This window comes from Canis lupus, chromosome 21, assembly GCF_048164855.1.
Source record: "Canis lupus baileyi chromosome 21, mCanLup2.hap1, whole genome shotgun sequence".
Taxonomy (NCBI): Eukaryota; Metazoa; Chordata; class Mammalia; order Carnivora; family Canidae; genus Canis; species Canis lupus.
The window spans coordinates 45126292-45145402 of NC_132858.1; the positions used below are offsets into that span (position 1 = coordinate 45126292).

The following is a 19111-nucleotide window of genomic DNA, read 5'->3' on the forward strand; positions in this document are numbered from 1 at the left end:
TCGGGGTGCAGGTGTCCCGGCATTTCATTGCATCTGTATCTTTGGGGTAAATCCCCAACAGTGCAATTGCTGAGTTGTAGGGCAGGTCTATTTTTAACTCTTTGAGGAACCTCCACACAGTTTTCCAGAGTGGCTGCACCAGTTCACATTCCCACCAACAGTGTAAGAGGGTTCCCTTTTATCTGCATCCTCTCCAACAGTTGTGGTTTCCTGCCTTGTTAATTTTCTTTCCTATTATTGAGTTATAATATTTCTCTCAATACTCTAAACACCAGTCTTTTCCCTACTTTGCCTTTTGGAAATATTTTCTTCTAACCTGTGACTTTTCCTTCCATCTTCCTTCCATTTTCCATTTTTCTTTTTTTTTTTTAGTCTTAGCAGAAATGCTAATTTTGAGAAAGTGCATTTTATCAAATATTTAAGATCTTGCTTTTGGTGTCCTATACGAGTACTCTATGTCTAACCAAAGGTGATATAGATTTGTATTTTCATCTGGGAGTTTTATTTTTTTAATTATATATTTATAACTTAGAAAATGTTCTTAATTAGTTTATGTATATGGTGTTTGGTATCGATAGTGTTGTTCTGGTATTGTTTTGTTTTTCACATACAGGAACAATAGTTCCAATACCTTTTGTTGAAAAGTCTATTCTCTGTTCACTGGATTTCTTTGGCACCATGTTAGAAATTAGTTAGCCACTTCTGTGTTTTCCTACTTTTTAATTCTTTACCTGTTATCTATGCATCCATAAATTCACCAATATTCCACTGTCGTGATCATAAAGGCTTAACAGTAAGTGTTAATACTCTTTTCAAACTGGTTTGTCAGTGGTATGTCCTGTTCCTTCCCCTATGAATTTTGCAACAGTTTACTGATTTCTATGAAAAGTCTTCCTGGGATTACATTGAATCTACTTACCCTTTTGAGGAACTTTTGACATCTTAAATATATGGAATCTTCCATCTATGAACATGGTATACCTCTCCATTTATTTAGTTCTTCTTCAGCTTCTGTCATTAAAGTTGTATTGTTTTCGGCATACAAATTCTTCATATTACTGGATAAATTTTTCATGAAGTATGCTATTTGTTTTTGATATTGCTGTTGTTGCTATTGTAAATAGTACTATTTTTACAATTTAATTTCCAATTGTGTTTGGTTGATATATAATTTACAGTTGATTTTGTATCTCATATCTATTTTATAGTGGATAGTCCTCCATTGTGTCAAGTGCCATCATTTATTAAACCCATCTCCTATGTCTGGACATTTATGTAATTTCACATTTTGCTGTTACCCAATGAATACCTTTGCACATATATACTTTCAAAGTGTTGAAATTATGCCTTCAGAGTAAATTTCTGAAAGTGTTTTTGCTAGCTTGATAAGTAAATGCATATGAACTTTCATTAGATATTTCCAAATCCCCCCATGAAATGGTTGTGTTTTGCATACTAACCAGAAATATATGAGTGCCTGTTTTCTTTCACAGCATTGCCAACAGAGAGTATTATCAAACTTATATTCTTGCCAGGCTTAGGAGTGAGAATGGTACCTCAGCAGTTTTAATAGAAATTTATGTTATTATAAGTGAAGTTCATCAACTTGTATAAATTTAATAGCTATTTGTATGTTTTTCATGAATTGAATTTGATGTTTTTTGCCATTTTCCTATAGGATAATTGAAATGTTTTACTTCTATTTTTTAAAGATTTTATTTATTTATTCATGAGAGACAGAGAGAGGGAGACAGAGGCAGAAACACAGGCAGAGGGAGAAGCAGGCTCCATGCAGGGAGCCCGACATGGGACTCGATCCTGGGACTCCAGGATCACGCCCTTGGCTGAAGGCAGGTGCCAAACCACTGAGCCACCCAGGGATCCCCTACATCCATTTTTTAAATGTATTTTTATATTAGGCATAGTTGACCATTATGTGCTAAGCAGGTTGTAAATATTTCCTCATGGTTTGCCATGTGTCATTTAATTTATGCTGCTTTTGCCATGCAAATTTCGTTTTCATTTTCACAGAGTAAACTTTATCAATAATTTCTCTTATTACATCTTGAATTTTAGCTATAAATGCAAACTCATTCTCTAACTATTTTGCATAGGACAGGCTGTCCAATTTTTTTCTGTAGGGTCAGATAATAAATATTTAGGCTTTGGGCCCTAATGTCTCTGTTGTGAATCCTCACATCAGCCATTGTAGCACAAAACCAGTCATAGACAGTTAGGAAATAATATGCATGGCTACATTCCAGGATTGTCAACAGGTATTCTACTAAAAATGTGTGAAAGGATAAGTTTTCCATTTTCACGTATTTCTATTATTTAAAATAAACAAAGAAAAGAATAAGTTCTGAGTTTTGTTTCACATTTTGTCATATTATGTTCAAATATGACATAATAACCCATATAAGCAATACGAAGCCTCAATATAGTGAGCAGGAGACTCCAAGCCCTTGTAAGAATTTTATATGTATTATTTAAGTTCCTCCTCTCAACAGTCCTTTAAGGTAAATAAAATTGTATTTTTCATTTTTCAAATGAGGAAAATGAATCAAAGAATGTTAAGTAATTTATTCAGAGTAAGACAGTTAGTATGGAGAGGATTGATATGTAATAAAGGACCATTGACAACACACTGAGAAATAGGTAAACATAAAATGAAAATAACTATCAGTCACAGTATATCATGCTAAGGCATTAATTGTCAAACATGTTCTTTAGAGGGCCAAATGGTCAACATTTTGGGCTTTGTGTGTGTCTGATACAACTACTTAGCACTTCTTTGAAATGCAAACCAGCTACAAGCAATTTGTAAGTATATGGTCAAGGCTGTGTTTCAATAAAACTTTATTTATAAAACTGGGGCTTGCCTGGCATGGACAGAATTTGCAGACCCCCTGTTCTATGGTAACTACTCTCAACATTAAGGTTGATTGTAGCTTTTTCTTTTTTTTCAGGGAGTTACAAAGTAGTTATAATATTAGATGGGAAAATACAAATATGTTATCATTTGAGTGTCATATATATATATATATAATGTTATGTTTACATTGTTATATAAGTAATCTCATTAATAAATGTAAAACCAAAAATTCTTGGATACAGGTGTGCTAAAAATACTGATTCCACTGTTGGACCTACATCTTGATCAAGCCCTCTCTTGGGGAGACATGTTCTGGCCATCAGAGTTTAATATTCACATCTTAGAAGTGCCCACCAAGGCCCAAATCTGAAGAAATTTTCTCTGGCTGTCACTAAATTTATGAATTTTATATATAATTCTTCCAAAAGAGGTTTTAATGGCTACATAGTATCCTTTCACTTCTAAGCCACACAGATAATGTAACCCTTTCCATACTGCTCATCACTGTAGTGTTTCATGGCTGTCATGTGTTGAAAAGTCAGGGTGGCTCCATCTCTCCATGTGGCCAATTCAATCCATTCTGCATTGCTTTTTAAGGATTAAATAAAATAATCTGTGTAAAATACTGTGAGAAGTTTAAATCCTTCTTTTCATTCACTTCTTTCTTAGAGGATTCATTGTTCTCTGATTCCATATTTCATTCAGGGATCTTCCTATCTTTGTGTCTGTAGATGTATTAGGGGACAGGTGAGGCCCTGTTGAGATCCAGGCCCTAAGGTTTGCTCCTGTTGGGACCCACCCCACATAAGAATCAGGATGGACAGGGTGTGGGACACATGAACCTTCATTTGCCCAATGAGAAGGTTCTGACTTGCCTGTGGCAAGAATTCATTCTGCTTTCATAGAACCACTGCACTTGATAGCACCATGTGATTCTTAGAATGAGAAACAGAATGAGGGTGTTGTCATGATCTCAGGAACCAGAGTTAAACTGTATGCATGGTGATTATGTGGTCAGATATCGAGTTACCAAAAGTATTGAGTTTTTCTGAAATAAAGAACTTACCTCAACATTTGAGAGTTGACTCTAAGGAGGTGAGGGGAGAAGTTTCATAATTTCACACATTACTTGTGTGTCTCACTATTTGTTGAAAATTGGTGACTATCCAGGTACTAATTACAGAATTTTATTCTCAATCATGATTTTTAATTTTATTACTTCACGAAAGACCTTTATCATCTTTTCTTTACAGATAAAGGGAGCATATATGATCCTTCTTTTAACCAACTGAACCTCATTCAGGTTTTTTAGTTTTCTTTGCAGAACCCTGAAGAACAAGGTCTTAGCAGCATATCTACTAAGTTGCAGCCACCTGATATGCTAAGGGTCTTGTTCCGGTGGAGTAGTGTTCTTTTGTTCTATTTTGACTCTGCAAATGGAGGCAGGTACTGCCTTGACCTACAGGATTTCTATCTTGGTTTCTCCATTATCCCAATTAGCTACAATTTACTTAGGGATAAAATAATCTGTACATTCCTTCAGTATGGCAACAAGATGGCAATGCATGGAATTTTTATGTTTGACTGATCATCCTACCTCTGAAAAACTGCAAAGGTCATGAATAAAATTACAGAGTAATAATAAGAAATATTCATGTAAACTGCATATTCCCTTTCTTGTCTTCATTTTGAACTATTCAGGTACTAGAAATCTCTTTCCTCAGTGCATTAACAGACAAATGGATTTTCTTTGAACCGTTCACTCTATGTTTTCAGAGGTCCCAGATGGCCTAATTTAGTGGGAAATCAATTCAAACTACTTTAATTTGTACCATAATTGCTGATATCCCATGGAACTCACTGTGTGACAAGATCTTCAATGTCTTCCTGTAAAGCCCAGGAAATACTGCAGAGGGAGAACCTCAGGCTGCACACCCAGCTGTGCAGTCTCTGTGGTTGCCCATATTGAGTGGAATGTGGGTGTGCCACATCTGAAGGTGGTTTTTGAGCAGCTTTTATTGGCGACTCTAATACTGTGGGTCCCAATCCAGTAGGCACAGTAACATATGGCCTCATCTTGTTTCCTTAACACATTTATTGTCAAGGTTGAAGTGGAAGCTTGTTGTTCTTCCCACTTAAGGGACCATAAGGAAGCTTTGTTGAGACAAATGTTAGATATTCTATCCCTGATCTGCTGTCAGTCCCAGTGAACAGCTCCTTTGTTAATGTCCTCAGAGAAAACCTTGCATGATACGTGGGCATGCTCATCTCTTGCTCTAGAAAATGATATTTCAGGTTGTTCCATCTTTATCTGCCCAAGGGCAACTGCAAGCAATGATGAGAAATTCCCAAGAACAAATGATATGGAAAGAGGCAATAAGAAAAAATTTCTTGAGTCTCTTCTGTAGACTGAAGTGCCTGGGGGACAACTCACAAGCCCGAAGGGTTGAGAAGATGACTGCTTCCAGAAGTGGCATCCAGTTTGCCTGGCAGACTCCCCAGCAATAAGGTAAGAAGTGAGGTGCCTGTTAAGACTTGTCAGGACAGCAGGAGGGTGGGACTGGTTCGGGGTTCTTAGAAGAAGTGGTGGCTTAGACAATTCCCTAGGGTTCTTTATTATCTGTCACAGATGTGAGCAGTTGTGTGCCCCATGACTGCTGGGCACATAGGGTAAAAGGATTCTTAATCTGGAAAGAAACTCCTGGTAAATGTGTCTGTCTTGTATGAGGCAGATTATGTTTTTCATACGGACTCAGACATTCCCATGCAGGAATCCCATACTACAGAAACACTGCTCAGTAACATGCGGACAGTTCTGCTGGATTCAGCCTGTATGTCTAACTGTCTCTGATTTGCTGTTATTCAGGACTCAGATGGGAAACCTGACCTTACTCTTCTGTCACACAGCACAATAGAACAACAATCAGACCCTGAAATATCTCATTGACACTATTGAATGCGCCATGTACATAAGGACTGGCGTTTTTTGTGTTTTTTTTAAAGTAGATTGAGATGTCACCAGGCAGATTAGGACTCAGAGAAATCAAATTTGATTTATCATCCAGGTCCCTCCAAAAAGGAACTAGACCACAACTGCTGGGGATACATGGGTCAGAGCAGTCTCTGGAAATGAACTTCTATTCATCCTGGTCTTGCAACTGTCTCATGAGCATGATGTCACCAGCAGGATCACTTTCAAAGCAATGTTATGTGTATTATGTAATGATTCACTTTATAATTACTAGACAACTAATGAGAAATTTGGACTTGTTATTTGTCAGGCAAAGTTCTAAATGTTTTATTGTACAATTTTATTTACTCCTCTCTGCAGTCTCATGTGATACCTGTTATGTTTAATCTTCATTTCACAAATAAGGAACGTAGCCCAGAGAAGTGACTCATGCAAAAACACAGAGTCAATACATATGAGAACACATATAAGTACCAGTAGATCCTAAAGAAAATCTGAGCTAAATGAGGTATAAAAATTACAACGCAAGACAACTATCTTTTACTTTGATTTTGAATTTTCTCTATGTATTTGTAACTAGACTTGGGATTCTTGGCATTTTATATGTAAATATATGTCTTTAAGTGAGATTTACATATCTGACATATATTCTCCTCTTTTGGTCAAATCATTCTTGTGAGCAATATTCCAGGTCTTTAAATAACATATGAGAATAGTATTTTTCATGACTACATATAATTAAACATCCTCCTTTACTATTTAACCCACTTAGTTAACTTCATATATTGAAAATTTATCAGGGCCTTACCAACTTTTCATGAATATTATTATTAATGCCCTATGAAATTCAGCACCTCCTATGATTCATACCCCTTTGGATATGGGGTGAAGCATTTAATGTCTCCTTGACTCAATTTCTATATCTATAATTGCTGAAAGAAATATTTTTCAAAATTGACAAAGTTACATTATCAGTCTGAGAATAAACATAAAGTTTATGCACCTACCCATTTCTACTCCCTTTCCTTCCAATCCCTTTCACTATTATTTATATTCCCCAAATGAATGAGACCATATAATGTGTGTCCTTCTCCGATTGACTTATTTCACTCAGCATAATACTCTCCAGTTCCATCCGCACTGAAGCAAATGGTGGGTATTTGTCATTTCTAGTGGCTGAGTAATATTCCATTGTACCACTGAGGGGGGCACTTGACGGGATGAGCACTGGGTGTTATTCTGTATGTTGGAAAATTGAACACCAATAAAAAATAAATTTATTATTAGAAAAAGGAGGGAAAAGTTTATGCACCTGATAAAAGATAATAAATTAGATTTTGTGCATAACAATATTATATCTTTCTAAAGTTTTCAAGTTACATTTTTATTATTATTGAAAAAGAAGAAAAATGACCTTCTAAAATAATATTTTCTTTGTAAAAATTATTGTTCTTACTTTTATTTTAAATGTATAAAATCAATAAGTGAATAAGGAAGAAAACCCATCATGTCCGGCAATATGCTATCTTAAAACTTAAATATTTCATTTCAGTTTCTTTCTCTCACCAAGAGAGACATTTATGTATTTGAGATATAATGTATGGCATGAACTTTATATAATTTTTTTGTTTCTGAGGCAAACATTTTCACTTTTATTACCGATCTTAAAAGGCCATTTTTAATGGTTTTATAGTATTCTATCTTTTGAATGCAGCATAAATTGTTTACCTCTTTCCATTATTCTAACATTAAACTTTTTACTTACTTTTCTAAGTCTCATATTGAAAAGCTGATATCACTTCTGTCTCCTGAGGACTGTTATCTGAAGACACGATAGTACAAAGTAAACTGCTCTTCCATACATGACATGAGAAAATGCATTTAGCAAAGATATTTTGAGAACCAAAATAGTAATGTAGCAAAGATGCATTCAGAAGCAGAATCCACGCATTCCTTTTGGAAAGAGTTGGTCTTCCCCATTGATGTATTCCATTCAGATTTTTGCCTCCAATTTTCTTCCATAAAAAAATATAAGGGACTAGGAAGGTTCTGATCAGGCTCAAGAAAACAAGGGTCCCCCCACTGAGAAACAGTCAAGGTCATGAACAGTGTAGGTTAAAATGACCATCAAAGAACATGAGCCCAACTGAGGTGGGAGAAGGGCTGAAGGATCCCATGGAATTCCATCTCTTGTATGTCTGTCCTGTAAATCCCTCTTTCCCCTGAGGAGATCTCAAAGTTGAACACTAGACCATGGGGACTTCACTAGGGGACAGAGTGAATGAATATGTTGATGTTCATTGGGGAATTTATCCTTAAGGTGAGTAGCTCATATAGGAAAGTTGCAAGGAGAGATTGTATTCCCACAGAAGCCTACTGCAGATTCTATGGTTAGAAATAGACTTTTCACTGTTTTATGTTGAAAAGTCAATGGATAATTTATTGACATTTTACTTATTCTCTAAAATCAGGTCCTACACTTGTGCTTGAGCACATTGTAAGGATTTATGTCACTTAATGTTCACTATCTGTTCTGTCTCCATTGTGGGGGACAGTGCCTTGTTCCTTGTATTGTCCTGTAGTGAAGAAGTGGTTTTGTGGTTTAGTCTTGATTTCTGTGGAAATGAGAATGGTCTCTACTTGTCAGAACTTGCTTTATAAACATACTTTCTCAGTATAATAGCTTAAAATACTGCATATTCTATAAATATTAAGTTTCAGAAGAGCAAATATTTGGGGTGTCTGGATACCTCAGCCAGTTAGCATCTGTCTCTTGATTTCTGCTCAGGTTATTATCATCACAAAGATTGAGCCCCACATCAGGCTTCTGCTGGGTGTGGATCTTGCATGAGATATTCTCTCTCCCTCTCCCTCTCCGATCCCCCCTCCAAAAACTGAGTTAATATTTAATGAGTACTTTTTTATTGATAGATTTTTCCCTAAATGTTCTTCACCTTTTCAATCTTCACCTTTCAATCACATGATATGGAGGCTTGTAGTTTTCATTTGATAGGTCAGGACAGTGAGATATAGAGGAATGACATGTGATTCAAGGAACGTCTCAGGGCATGTGGATAAAGATCTTCCTAGAAGAAACTTAGAGAAAAAGGATAAAGATGAAGATAAAAGTCCCCATGAGCAGCTCACCATGAACAGCAACTGTCTCCATGTGGGAAGGAGAGAAAAGATAGATCAATTCTACAAATGTGACAGGCTGGGTTTTAGTTGATATTATGAAAGTGGCATTCATTTCTCTACTTTGTTTTAATAAGAGTTAGAATTGTTTTACTACTGTACCCTTGTGTATTGTATTAAAGAACATCAAGAACACAGAATTGGATTCATCATAATACTGGTTCACAAAGCACTATCATCATTTATCTACTCAGAGATCTCATTATTCTATTCTACTTAGGTGATGATGACTTACTTCATTATTAAACAAATACTCAGAATCGCTGATTTAACTGAAAAACAAAAGCATTAGAAATAATCTATGTGGTTTTTTTCTACTAAGTGTATCAACTAGAAAAGCGCGAAGTTAATGATAATCTCTCAACACGTGTCCAGTTTCCTGTTTTGTTACTGAAGGAAAAGGGCACATCCTGTTCTGTTAGAGATGGGACCTTGGTGGCTTTGTGGAAAGTGAAATGAAAGGAACTAGACAAAATCTCCCAACTCTTCAATTTGCTTTACTACTTTGGGGGCAAATGCAACCCACTTATTTGACTGTCTGCTTAATTTCATTCTTTTGCTCCTCCAGATGGACAGTCTACCTCTCTTACCTTCCCCTGGGCATTAGGAGGTGGAACCTCATGGAGTGCACAGATGGTTTTCCTTATTCTCTGGTTTCTGTTTGGGAGCAGCCAATGGAAGCATCAGCAAGAGACTGGGAATTAGGAGCAGCATGAGCTTAGGGTTTTTTCCCTGAAAGGGGCCTGCATCTTCAGGGCCAACCTATAGTGCCATCTGTCCCCATACCCAGAGGTTTATGCTCAGGCACCAAGAGGTGCAGGTGAGAGATGCCATTCCATTTTATAACACTCTACCCACTGGAGGAATTTGTTTCTTTTTTCCCAGAACCCTGTACTGAGTGAAAATCTCAGTGAGGGTGACAATACATGAGAGACACCTAACTCTGGGAAACGAACAAGGGCTTGGAAATCTAGAGCCCAAGAAGAAATGCTTCTGTAGGTGACATGGTGATTGTTCTTTGAACTTCAATTTCCACTGGCCAACTTTCCATTGGAAACCAGAGCAGAGATTCCCATTACTGTAATCCACAGGGGTTAGGTGCCTGGGACACAGAGCAATGGGGAGAAAAGTGGAACACCAATACTGAGCAGGAAGTAGAAGATTTCCCAGAATCCAGTCATTGTGTCCCTCAGCATCCTTGCTTGTTCTTTGCCTGGTGGAGAAATCTCTGCCCCCAAAGCAGGGGACTCTCAGGATCCTACCTGAAAGTCTGTCTTCTTCTTGGTCTCCAGATGAATATTTGAGGCTGATTTTCTAACAACCTTCCCTGAATGGTAGCAGAGCACATTTTCAGGAAATAGAAATGACAAGCATCTTTGTTGAATAGAATTTTTTTGTGTGCTATTCTGCTTGAGATAATTTCATTCCTGCCTCTGTATCTAGACAAAAGAGACATAAAGAAAACCCAAAATGGAAAAGGCATTTATATAATTTGATGAAAGGACTGTAGATAAAATATTATTTCTTTCATCCTCAATTTACATGTTTGTAACACTTTCTGTTGAATACACACTTTTTCTTAAAAATATTTCTCATTTGTTAGATTAGTAACCCCATTTTTAAAATTTAAATTCAATTTGCCAACATATAGTATAACACTCAATGCTCATCCCATCAAGTGCTTGCCTTAGTGCCCATCATTCAGTTACCCCATCTCCTCATTCACCTCCCCTTCCCCAACCATTTGTTTGTTTCCCAGAGTTAGGAGTCTCTCATGGTTTGTCTCCCACTCTAACTTTTACCCACTCAGTTTCCCTCCTTTCCCTTATAATCCCTTTCACTATTTCTTATATTCCATGTATCAGTGAAACCATATAATTGATGATTGTCTTCCAACGTTAGACACATTTCTAAACATCAGATTTCACACGTTGTATCTAAGTGCTCAATAATATGTAAGTTTTTAAATATTAAAAAAAAGTTTTTAAATATTAAATAACATGTGAATTCTTTTTAAAAATACATTTAAAAATAAAATTCCAAGCCATACAGGTTTTCTATGAGAAAATAAGCATATGGAAGTGACATAGTAAAAGATCTCCTGATCCCAATGTTTAGGAGTGACCTCTTCAACTTGCGACCTTTCCTCTACCCAAGACTGTGTCCCTGAACCCACTCTGGGCCTGGAAAATAAAGAGCCCCAATACAAACAATCAGCATGGATTTCCAAGTGTACCCAGAAATTTTTAGATTTGTGATTTTTAGAAGGTGACTCTGAGGTTACAGACATGACATTTTACATAGTACTAACATGTGTGATCAGTTGGTAATGGATGATACAACTATGAAAACAATGGTTTTTATATGTTCTTAGACTTTACTCAGCATTAACTTCAAAATGTAACGTTGCTTCCATTACTCAAAACCATTGTGTCAGGTGTCCCGGCGTTTCATTGCATTTGTATCTTTGGGGTAAATCCCCAACAGTGCAATTGCTGGGTCGTAGGGCAGGTATATTTTTAACTGTTTGAGGAACCTCCACACAGTTTTCCAGAGTGGCTGCACCAGTTCACATTCCCACCAACAGTGTATGAGCTCATTCATTTGGGGAATATAAATAATAGTGAAAGGGAATATAAGGGAAGGGAGAAGAAATGTGTGGGAAATATCAGAAAGGGAGACAGAACATAAAGACTGCTAACTCTGGGAAACGAACTAGGGGTGGTAGAAGGGGAGGAGGGCGGGGGGTGGGAGTGAATGGGTGATGGGCACTGGGGGTTATTCTGTATGTTAGTAAATTGAACACCAATAAAAATAAATTAAAAAAAAAAACCATTGTGTCTCACTCACCTTAGGAGTGAAATAAATGAGTTGAGCCCAAACCATCAGGATATTTCAAGTATCCATCTATAACAAAATCCCCTACCCACGAGGTAATGTGAGTCCCTCTCTAATAGTCAAAATATCAATCTCAGTTAAACAGACAATAGATCTGCCACTGGAATCAGTGCTGTACATTCTAAAGAAATGCTTTTAGTGTTTTCATGACTTAGCTGTTTAAACAACCATTTAATTAGCAAACATTTCCTGAGGACAGGAGGGCTATGTGTACCCAAGGTATCTTTGGGGAAGCTCACCTTATGCACAGGGAGAAAGGCAGGGGAAGGAAATGACTCCAAATCTGGACTTGTTTTTCCCTCCATATATGGGTTGTTTGCTCCATGCACAAGGTCAGTGTCCTATCAGGAGGTAACTCAAAGGCACTATGGAACCATGTTAAAAACTAAGATTTACATTGACTTGGGATGACTTCTCATGACAATGTCTTCATATTTAGCTAATTTCTCTCTAACCAAACGGTAATAGGTTACCAGGTCTCAGATCACTGCCCTGTGGAGTCAGGCACTGAGAGGAAAGGGTTCAGTTGCATAGGTAATGGGGAGGATAAATGAAGGAACATTCTCAGAACAGAACAAAGGTAAATTTCTGCCCCTCCCCTACAACCTCTTCCTGCACATACTGGAGGTCTTAGCCTTGACCCAGGCCTTCAGTAGAGGGTTGAAGTGTTGGTTGGGCTCTTGTACAGACATGCCTATCTTAAATACAAATCTCTCACCACAAAAGCAGAGGCTCAGAGAGATAAATGGGGAGTTAGTGAATCTGAGGGACCAATTTCCTTCAGATCATGTAGACTTTCCTTACAGTAATCATTTTCACCAATGCAATTTGCATTTTACATAAAATTTGAATTTTCAAATGAAAATGCATTTAATTCAATTAGACTTTCTCGCAGAGCTTTTTCTTTTCCCCACATACTGCCACAGAGGTATTCCTAGAGAATCAGTAATATGGCTCTTCTTTTCTTTTTCCTTCTTTTTTCTTTCTCAAGAAGTTGACTAATTTTATAAGAAGTTAGTAAGTATAGTGATATCTTATTGATACAATTTTGGTTTGATACAGAAATCAGTCACACAACTGTGGCAGTTAAACCACCTCATTTTACAGAGCAGAGAACAGAGGTCCAGGGAATATAGACCAAATCAAATGGAGTAGCATTCAAGCAGAAGCAGAAGGTGGAGGTCCCCAGGTCTCACCCAGGGCTGATGCATCAACCTCCCTGAGGATCATGTCCCCTCACAGGAGTTGAGCCCCAGACATGCCAGTGCACGAAGGTGCTGAGAAGTTAGCCCTCAGCTTCCTGAGCCTCTGCTCCCTGACTCTCCACTGCAAGTAACTAGTAGGGGGCAGGGCAGCAACATAGAAACTGGAATCAGGAGGTGACTCCCAGTCTGAGCCTTCAAACATTTTGTGGTAAATCTCCAGAGTCTTTCACTCTTGAAATGATTTGCACCATATTTCATTCCCACATTCTTCACGCAGGTGGTCAGATTCTTCCATCACCAGTCTGTCACAGCTCTGTTCAGTAGAAATAAATACAAATCACAAATGGAGACAAACATTTTCATACTGCTGCATTTTTAAAAGGCTAAAGAAACAAATGAAATTCTAGCATTACTTTTATTTACTGTGAGATATCCAAAATAGTATTTCAACATCTAATCAGTATAGATATTACTAAGAAAATATTTCATCATTTTTTATAGTCTCCAGAACATGGTTTGTATGGTACACAAGTAGCCATCTCAGCTTGGACTAGTGCACTAGCTACATTTCAAGTGGTCAGTACCCACCTGTGACTAGTGGCTACTACATCGAGCAGCACGGATTCTACTCCAAATGCTTCAGAAACATTGCCCCTGACAATCTTTAGAAAAGTCCCCCCAGGCTGGACAGCTTCCTGGGTCTGAGCCAACCTGAGTATCAGGGGCTCCTTAGCCTCCAGGGTTATATAGAGTGGACCCAAGAAGGGGGCACCTGCCAGATGCTGGGGTCCTAAGGCCTAACCCCAAGGTAACTCCAGGGACCCAGAGCCAGGGGAAGGTGCCAGGTATGGAGGGCCCTAGGATATGGAGACCTTTTTGCACAGGGGCCAGGGCAGCAGGAGTGGCTGTGCGCTTCCCAGGCAGCGCAGTAGTACACGCCCTCATCATTCTTCTCCAGTTTCTGCAACAACAGGTTACAGCTGTAACTGTTCCTGCCTTTCTTGGCGTTGACTTTGTCTGCTTTCACGAATATATCCCTCTGCACATACGACCTGGACATGTCTAGGTAGAGGAGCCTCTTGGGGGCTGTATCCTCCTTGTGGAAGTACCAGTGGATGTAGCTCACCGAGGTATCCACTGTGCACGGCAGGGTGGCCAAGGTGCCCAAGCGCCCCACGACCACAGGAGTCTGCTCCAGCTTGAGCCCCGCTGCACCACCTGAAAGAGGGAGAGAGGGATAGCAGTGAGACAGGGATGGCCAGGAGACTCAGGGCATCCCCCACACCCTGCATTGTGGAGGGAGTCAGGACTTACCGGGAAACAGGAGGACACACAGGACAGCAAGGGAACTCAGCATGGTTCAGGTTCCTGCCTGGTGGAGAGAAGCCCAGGCGGACCTGGGAGACTACTCCGGTGGATGGCAGAGGGCAGGTTAGATCTGAGCCTCAGCTTCCCTGAGGCACCTGCAGGTACTAGTAATAGAGAAGCTGGAGAGTGGGAGGTGCCAGAGGGCAGGGACAGGTCTGACCACAGTGGGGGAGGGAACATCAGTGCTCAGGGTGCTGAAAAACACTGAGCAATGTTGGTGCATGACAGCACCAGTGAGAACAGCAATCCTTGATTGGACATCCACTACATCTGAGCACCACACTAATTGGTTTCTGTTCATTGTTTGATTAAATCTTGAAATTCATCCTGTGGGATGAATGCTACTTCCCTCAATTTAGAAATGGGGAAATTCTGGTTGGTATTTTAAGTACCTTTCCAAGACTGCATGTCTACTGGGTATTGGGTGGGGAGGTTCCCAGGTCTGGCTGGGGACGACTCTCAAGCCTCAATTGGCCACTTGGTACTAACGGGAATGTGTGTGCAGCCTGCTTGGGAGGCAGGACAAGCACAGAGCTCTCTGCTGAAAAGACAGCAGGTTCCTTGAGCTAGCATTGGAGAATTTCTCCCAGAGATCTCACTGGAGGACTTAAATGTCCTAACATAATGTGATAGCTGTGTAGTCTTGGGCAAGCTGTTTCTACTCCTTTTCCTCATATGTCAAAAGGAACCTCATTAGGTTGCATGCAGTGTGAACAGGGAAGGAGAGCAAAGCATATAGTTTGTCCCAGATGCATAGAAAATGCTCAAGAAGTGTTGGGGTTTCATCTTAAACCTGGACTGGTTGCAATAGGTGATGGGGCCTCATAGTGTAGAATTATGAAAAATCAGATGTGTGTGTGTGTGTGTGTGTGTGTGTGTGGCCAAAGGAAGAAGATTGCATTGACCCAGGGGTAGTGCAGACAGGGGCAGAGTGGGGGAGACTGGGAGCTGCAGTTCTAGGATCAGGTCCTCAGAAATGGTAAAGGCAGGGTGTCAGGAAGGGTCAGCTGAGGACTGCATCTGAAATGAAGCTTTGAGAAGTCAAGGTAGCATTGACTTCCAACTGAAATGAAGTTTCCTTTTCTCTTGTGTAGTTTTCATTTGTTATGAGTTTTTATGTTGAGTTATGTTTCATTTGTTAGATTATTAACCCCATTTTAAAAACATATCATAGGTAGTATCCTGGACATTCACACTTCACTACAGAATCACAGAAGTTTAGACACTTAAAAATGAAAATGAAAGCCTCATTCCAGAAACCTCATTTTTTTCCCCAGAAGCCTCATTAATTCTCATCTTTAAAGATGAGAAAACAGCTTCCCAAAGCAGGTGACTCATTCAATATGACAGGACCACGAGCAGCTGAGGCAGGATTCGAGCCCCCATGCCCTCCTCTCCATTGTGCACACCTCTCATTGAGCGGACCTGGCATTTCAAATTCAGTCACTACATGCAGAGCACCCACCACGTGTCAGGGATGGGGCCAGGTCCCTTTTTCAAACATAAATTTCAATTTTGGAATTCTTGAAAATATTAAAATTCTGTGAGACACATTAGTATTCTCAGTCAACAGATGATGACAGGCCACTTGAACATTCCCCACATTGACCTTTTTAAAATAGCTTAACAAATGTGATCATCATTAAATGGGCTTATTAGAAGAAAGTAGGATCAGTTATGTTGGTCTTCATTTGACTCTGCTCAGTAGATATACAGAAATGTGTGTGAGTGTGTGTAAGTGTATACGTGTGCTCACAGAAAATTAATTTGCTAGATAATGTCTTTTTCTCTTCAAGGAAAAAAGGCAGCCTCACATAGGGTTGCCAGATTTAATGGAAAAATAAGTACGAAGTGCTATGCAATATTGGAACACAAACTAAATTATTTGTTATTTGTCTGAAATAATTCAGGGAAATGCAAATCAAATCCACAAGGAGGTATAGTCTCACAGTTGTTAGAATGACTATTGTCAGGGCTCCTGGGTGGCTCAGTCGGTTAAGATCTGCCTTCAGCTCAGGTCATGATCACAGGGTCCTGGGATCCAGTCAGGCATCATGTTCCCTGCTCAAGGGGGAGTCTACTTCTCCCTCCGCTCCTGCCTCTGCTTGTGCTCCCTTTCAAATAAACAAATAATTTTTTTAAAAAATGGCTATCATTAAAGAGAACAGTAATCTCAAGTGCCTTCACAGACGCTGGGAAGTAAGGAAGCGCAGGGACACTGGCTGACTGTCCTGTGCTCAAGAACCCCATGTGCAGGGGACAGGAGGCTGCCCCAGGAGCAGCTCTGAAAGCAGACTATCCCAGGCAACCTCACTATCTTGGAGTCCCAGGAAATCCATACTGGCACATGAGTCTCATGTTTTTGGACTTTTTAAAAAGATTTTATTTATTTATTCATGAGAGACACACAGAGAGAGGCAGAGACATAGGCAGAGAGAGAAACAGGCTCCCTGCGGGGGAGCTGGATGTGGGACTCAATCCTAGGACTCTGAGATTACGCCCTGAGCCAAAGGCTCAGCTGCTAAGTCACCCAAGTGCCCCTCATGTTTTTGGACTTAAGAAAGTATAAAACTGCCATCACACTAGAGTTCAAATATTTTTTCCTTTTTTTTTAGAAGATTTCATTTATTTATTTGACAGAGCGATAGAGCCTGAGAGCACGAGCTGTGGGGAATAGCAGGGAAGAGGGAGAAGCAGGCTCCCCACTGAGCAGGGCCCTGGGATCATGACCTAAGCCTAATGCAGATGCTTAGCCAACAGAGCTATGCAGGTGCCCTGGAAAAAGAATTCTCAAAACAAACAAGTAATTAGAGAAATCTCCTCCACCAGAATGCTAGAAAAAAGTTTAAAGCTACAGCACAGAATGGAGTGTACTCTTGCTACTAGATTTTATTCATAGGCACAGGGTCCCCTAGAGACAGTGTGGGGAGTGAGAGGGAGAGAGAAAAATCTTAAATTTCATCCTCTGGGCCTATTGTTAGTGGTGATTATGACTCACTGATATTTACGTATTTTTTAAAAATTTATGTTGACAACATTAGGCAGAAAAATGTCAGTGTAAGGGAAAAATGCAAATATATAATTTTTTTAAAGATTTTATTTATTTATTCATGAGAGACGGGGAGGGGGGCAGAGGGAGAAGCAGATTCCACACAGGGAACCCGACGTGGGACTCGATCCTGGGTCTCCAGGATCACGCCCTAGGCTGAGGCAGCGCTAAACCGCTGAGCCACCCAGGCTGCCCACAAATACACAATTTTTAAAGATTAGTAAAAACTCTGATCTATCATTTGAATTCATGTCTCTAGGTATTACCCCTTTTTAGATACCACCGAAAAAGGGGAAAGCCATATGAATCCAGAGGTGAGTACCCCAGCATCTATATTATGGTATTAAACACCACTTCCTACTCCAAGTCCCAGGGCTCAGCTGAGAAATGATGGCAAAGAGAAATCACACAGTCATAAAGGAACCGACCACCTTCCTGCCCGTCCCCACACGGACCATGTCCCAGGCTAGCACGGGCCTTACCAATGGCAGCTCTTCCTGAGGGAATTATTACCACCCTGAGTGCAGGAGAGGTTAGAGAAAAGTCAAGAATGAGGAAATCACCCCTGTGCACCCCCAAGGAGATCCTGGGTGCAGACAAGGGTCATCAGGGGCTCCCAGCTCCTGCCCTGGCTCTGGTGCTGCTCCTGCTGGCCCCCCCACATCCCTCTCCCCCTGTTTTCCCCCCTCAGGCCCTCTGTCCCCACGGTTGTGTCCACACTCCTCTCTGTCTCACGTCTATTGCCATCCTTCCTTCTGTGTCCTTGTCTCTCCATCTCCCGTTCCAGCTGGGTCTCCTTGTCCTGCTTTATTTCTCTCTCTCTCCCCTCTGGCTCCCCCATCTCCCCCTCCTCCCCTCCCCATCTGTCTCTGTACTCCCGTCTCCCTACGTCTGTCTGTCCATCTCTACTACCTAGTTCCTTTATTTACATCTCTCTTTTCTCCATTACCTTCTATCCCTATCCCTCCACCTCTTTCCCTGCTCACAGCACCTACTGTAAAGTCTATGTTATTCCATCTGAGTCATTTCTCTGGCTTCTGATGACCACATTCTGTTGCTCTCAGCGCTCTCCTCACATGAGCCTCTTGTGTCCATCGTCCCTTTCTTCTCTCTGGTCCTTTTGTCTGGTCTCCTGGGGCCTGTAGGACACCGGCCTGTGGGTCTGTGCTCCCTATGGTGGCGGGATGGGTGCAAGCTCACAATGTACATTTACTCCTTTGGCTTCTCCTGCTGATCGCACCTGCCCCATGGAAGTCTGCTTGGATATTTTCTCCCTCTGCCCCTTCCCCTGCTCTCTCTCTCTAAAATAAATAAATAAATCTTTAAAAAATAAAAGCAGATTAAAACACAAAAGCATAGAGTCAGATGAAATGCAGATATGAACCAGCAGAAAATCTCTTTCTCACTCAGGAGAACCTCAAACAAGTATTAAATTTTGCACACCTCATTATGAGGGTTATTTTATGGAGTTTTTTATATGTCATAGGACTTGTTCTTTTAAAAAACGGAAATATCAGAAAGGGAGACAGAACGTAAAGACTGCTAACTCT

The 19111-nt window shown here is 40.0% G+C and overlaps 1 protein-coding gene and 1 gene segment (V, D, J or C); one reads left to right on the top strand and one right to left on the bottom strand.

Annotated features, from left to right (window-relative positions):
- The window catches only part of LOC140613130 (uncharacterized), a 60617-nt gene extending 48858 nt beyond the window's left edge, over window positions 1-11759 (top strand). For both annotated transcript variants that reach the window (XR_012014266.1, XR_012014265.1), the window contains exon 3: window positions 9262-11759. The gene's annotated coding sequence lies outside the window, so the exon portion shown is untranslated. The remainder of the gene's footprint in view (window positions 1-9261) is intronic.
- Window positions 1-14669, bottom strand: part of LOC140613131 (T-cell receptor gamma chain C region 5/10-13-like) — a 41446-nt gene extending 26777 nt beyond the window's left edge. The window contains 3 exon segments of the C gene segment in view: window positions 12342-12353; window positions 14017-14362; window positions 14459-14669. Of these exon segments, the coding sequence occupies window positions 12342-12353; window positions 14017-14362; window positions 14459-14501 (401 nt within the window).
- Window positions 14670-19111: the final 4442 nt, after the last annotated feature.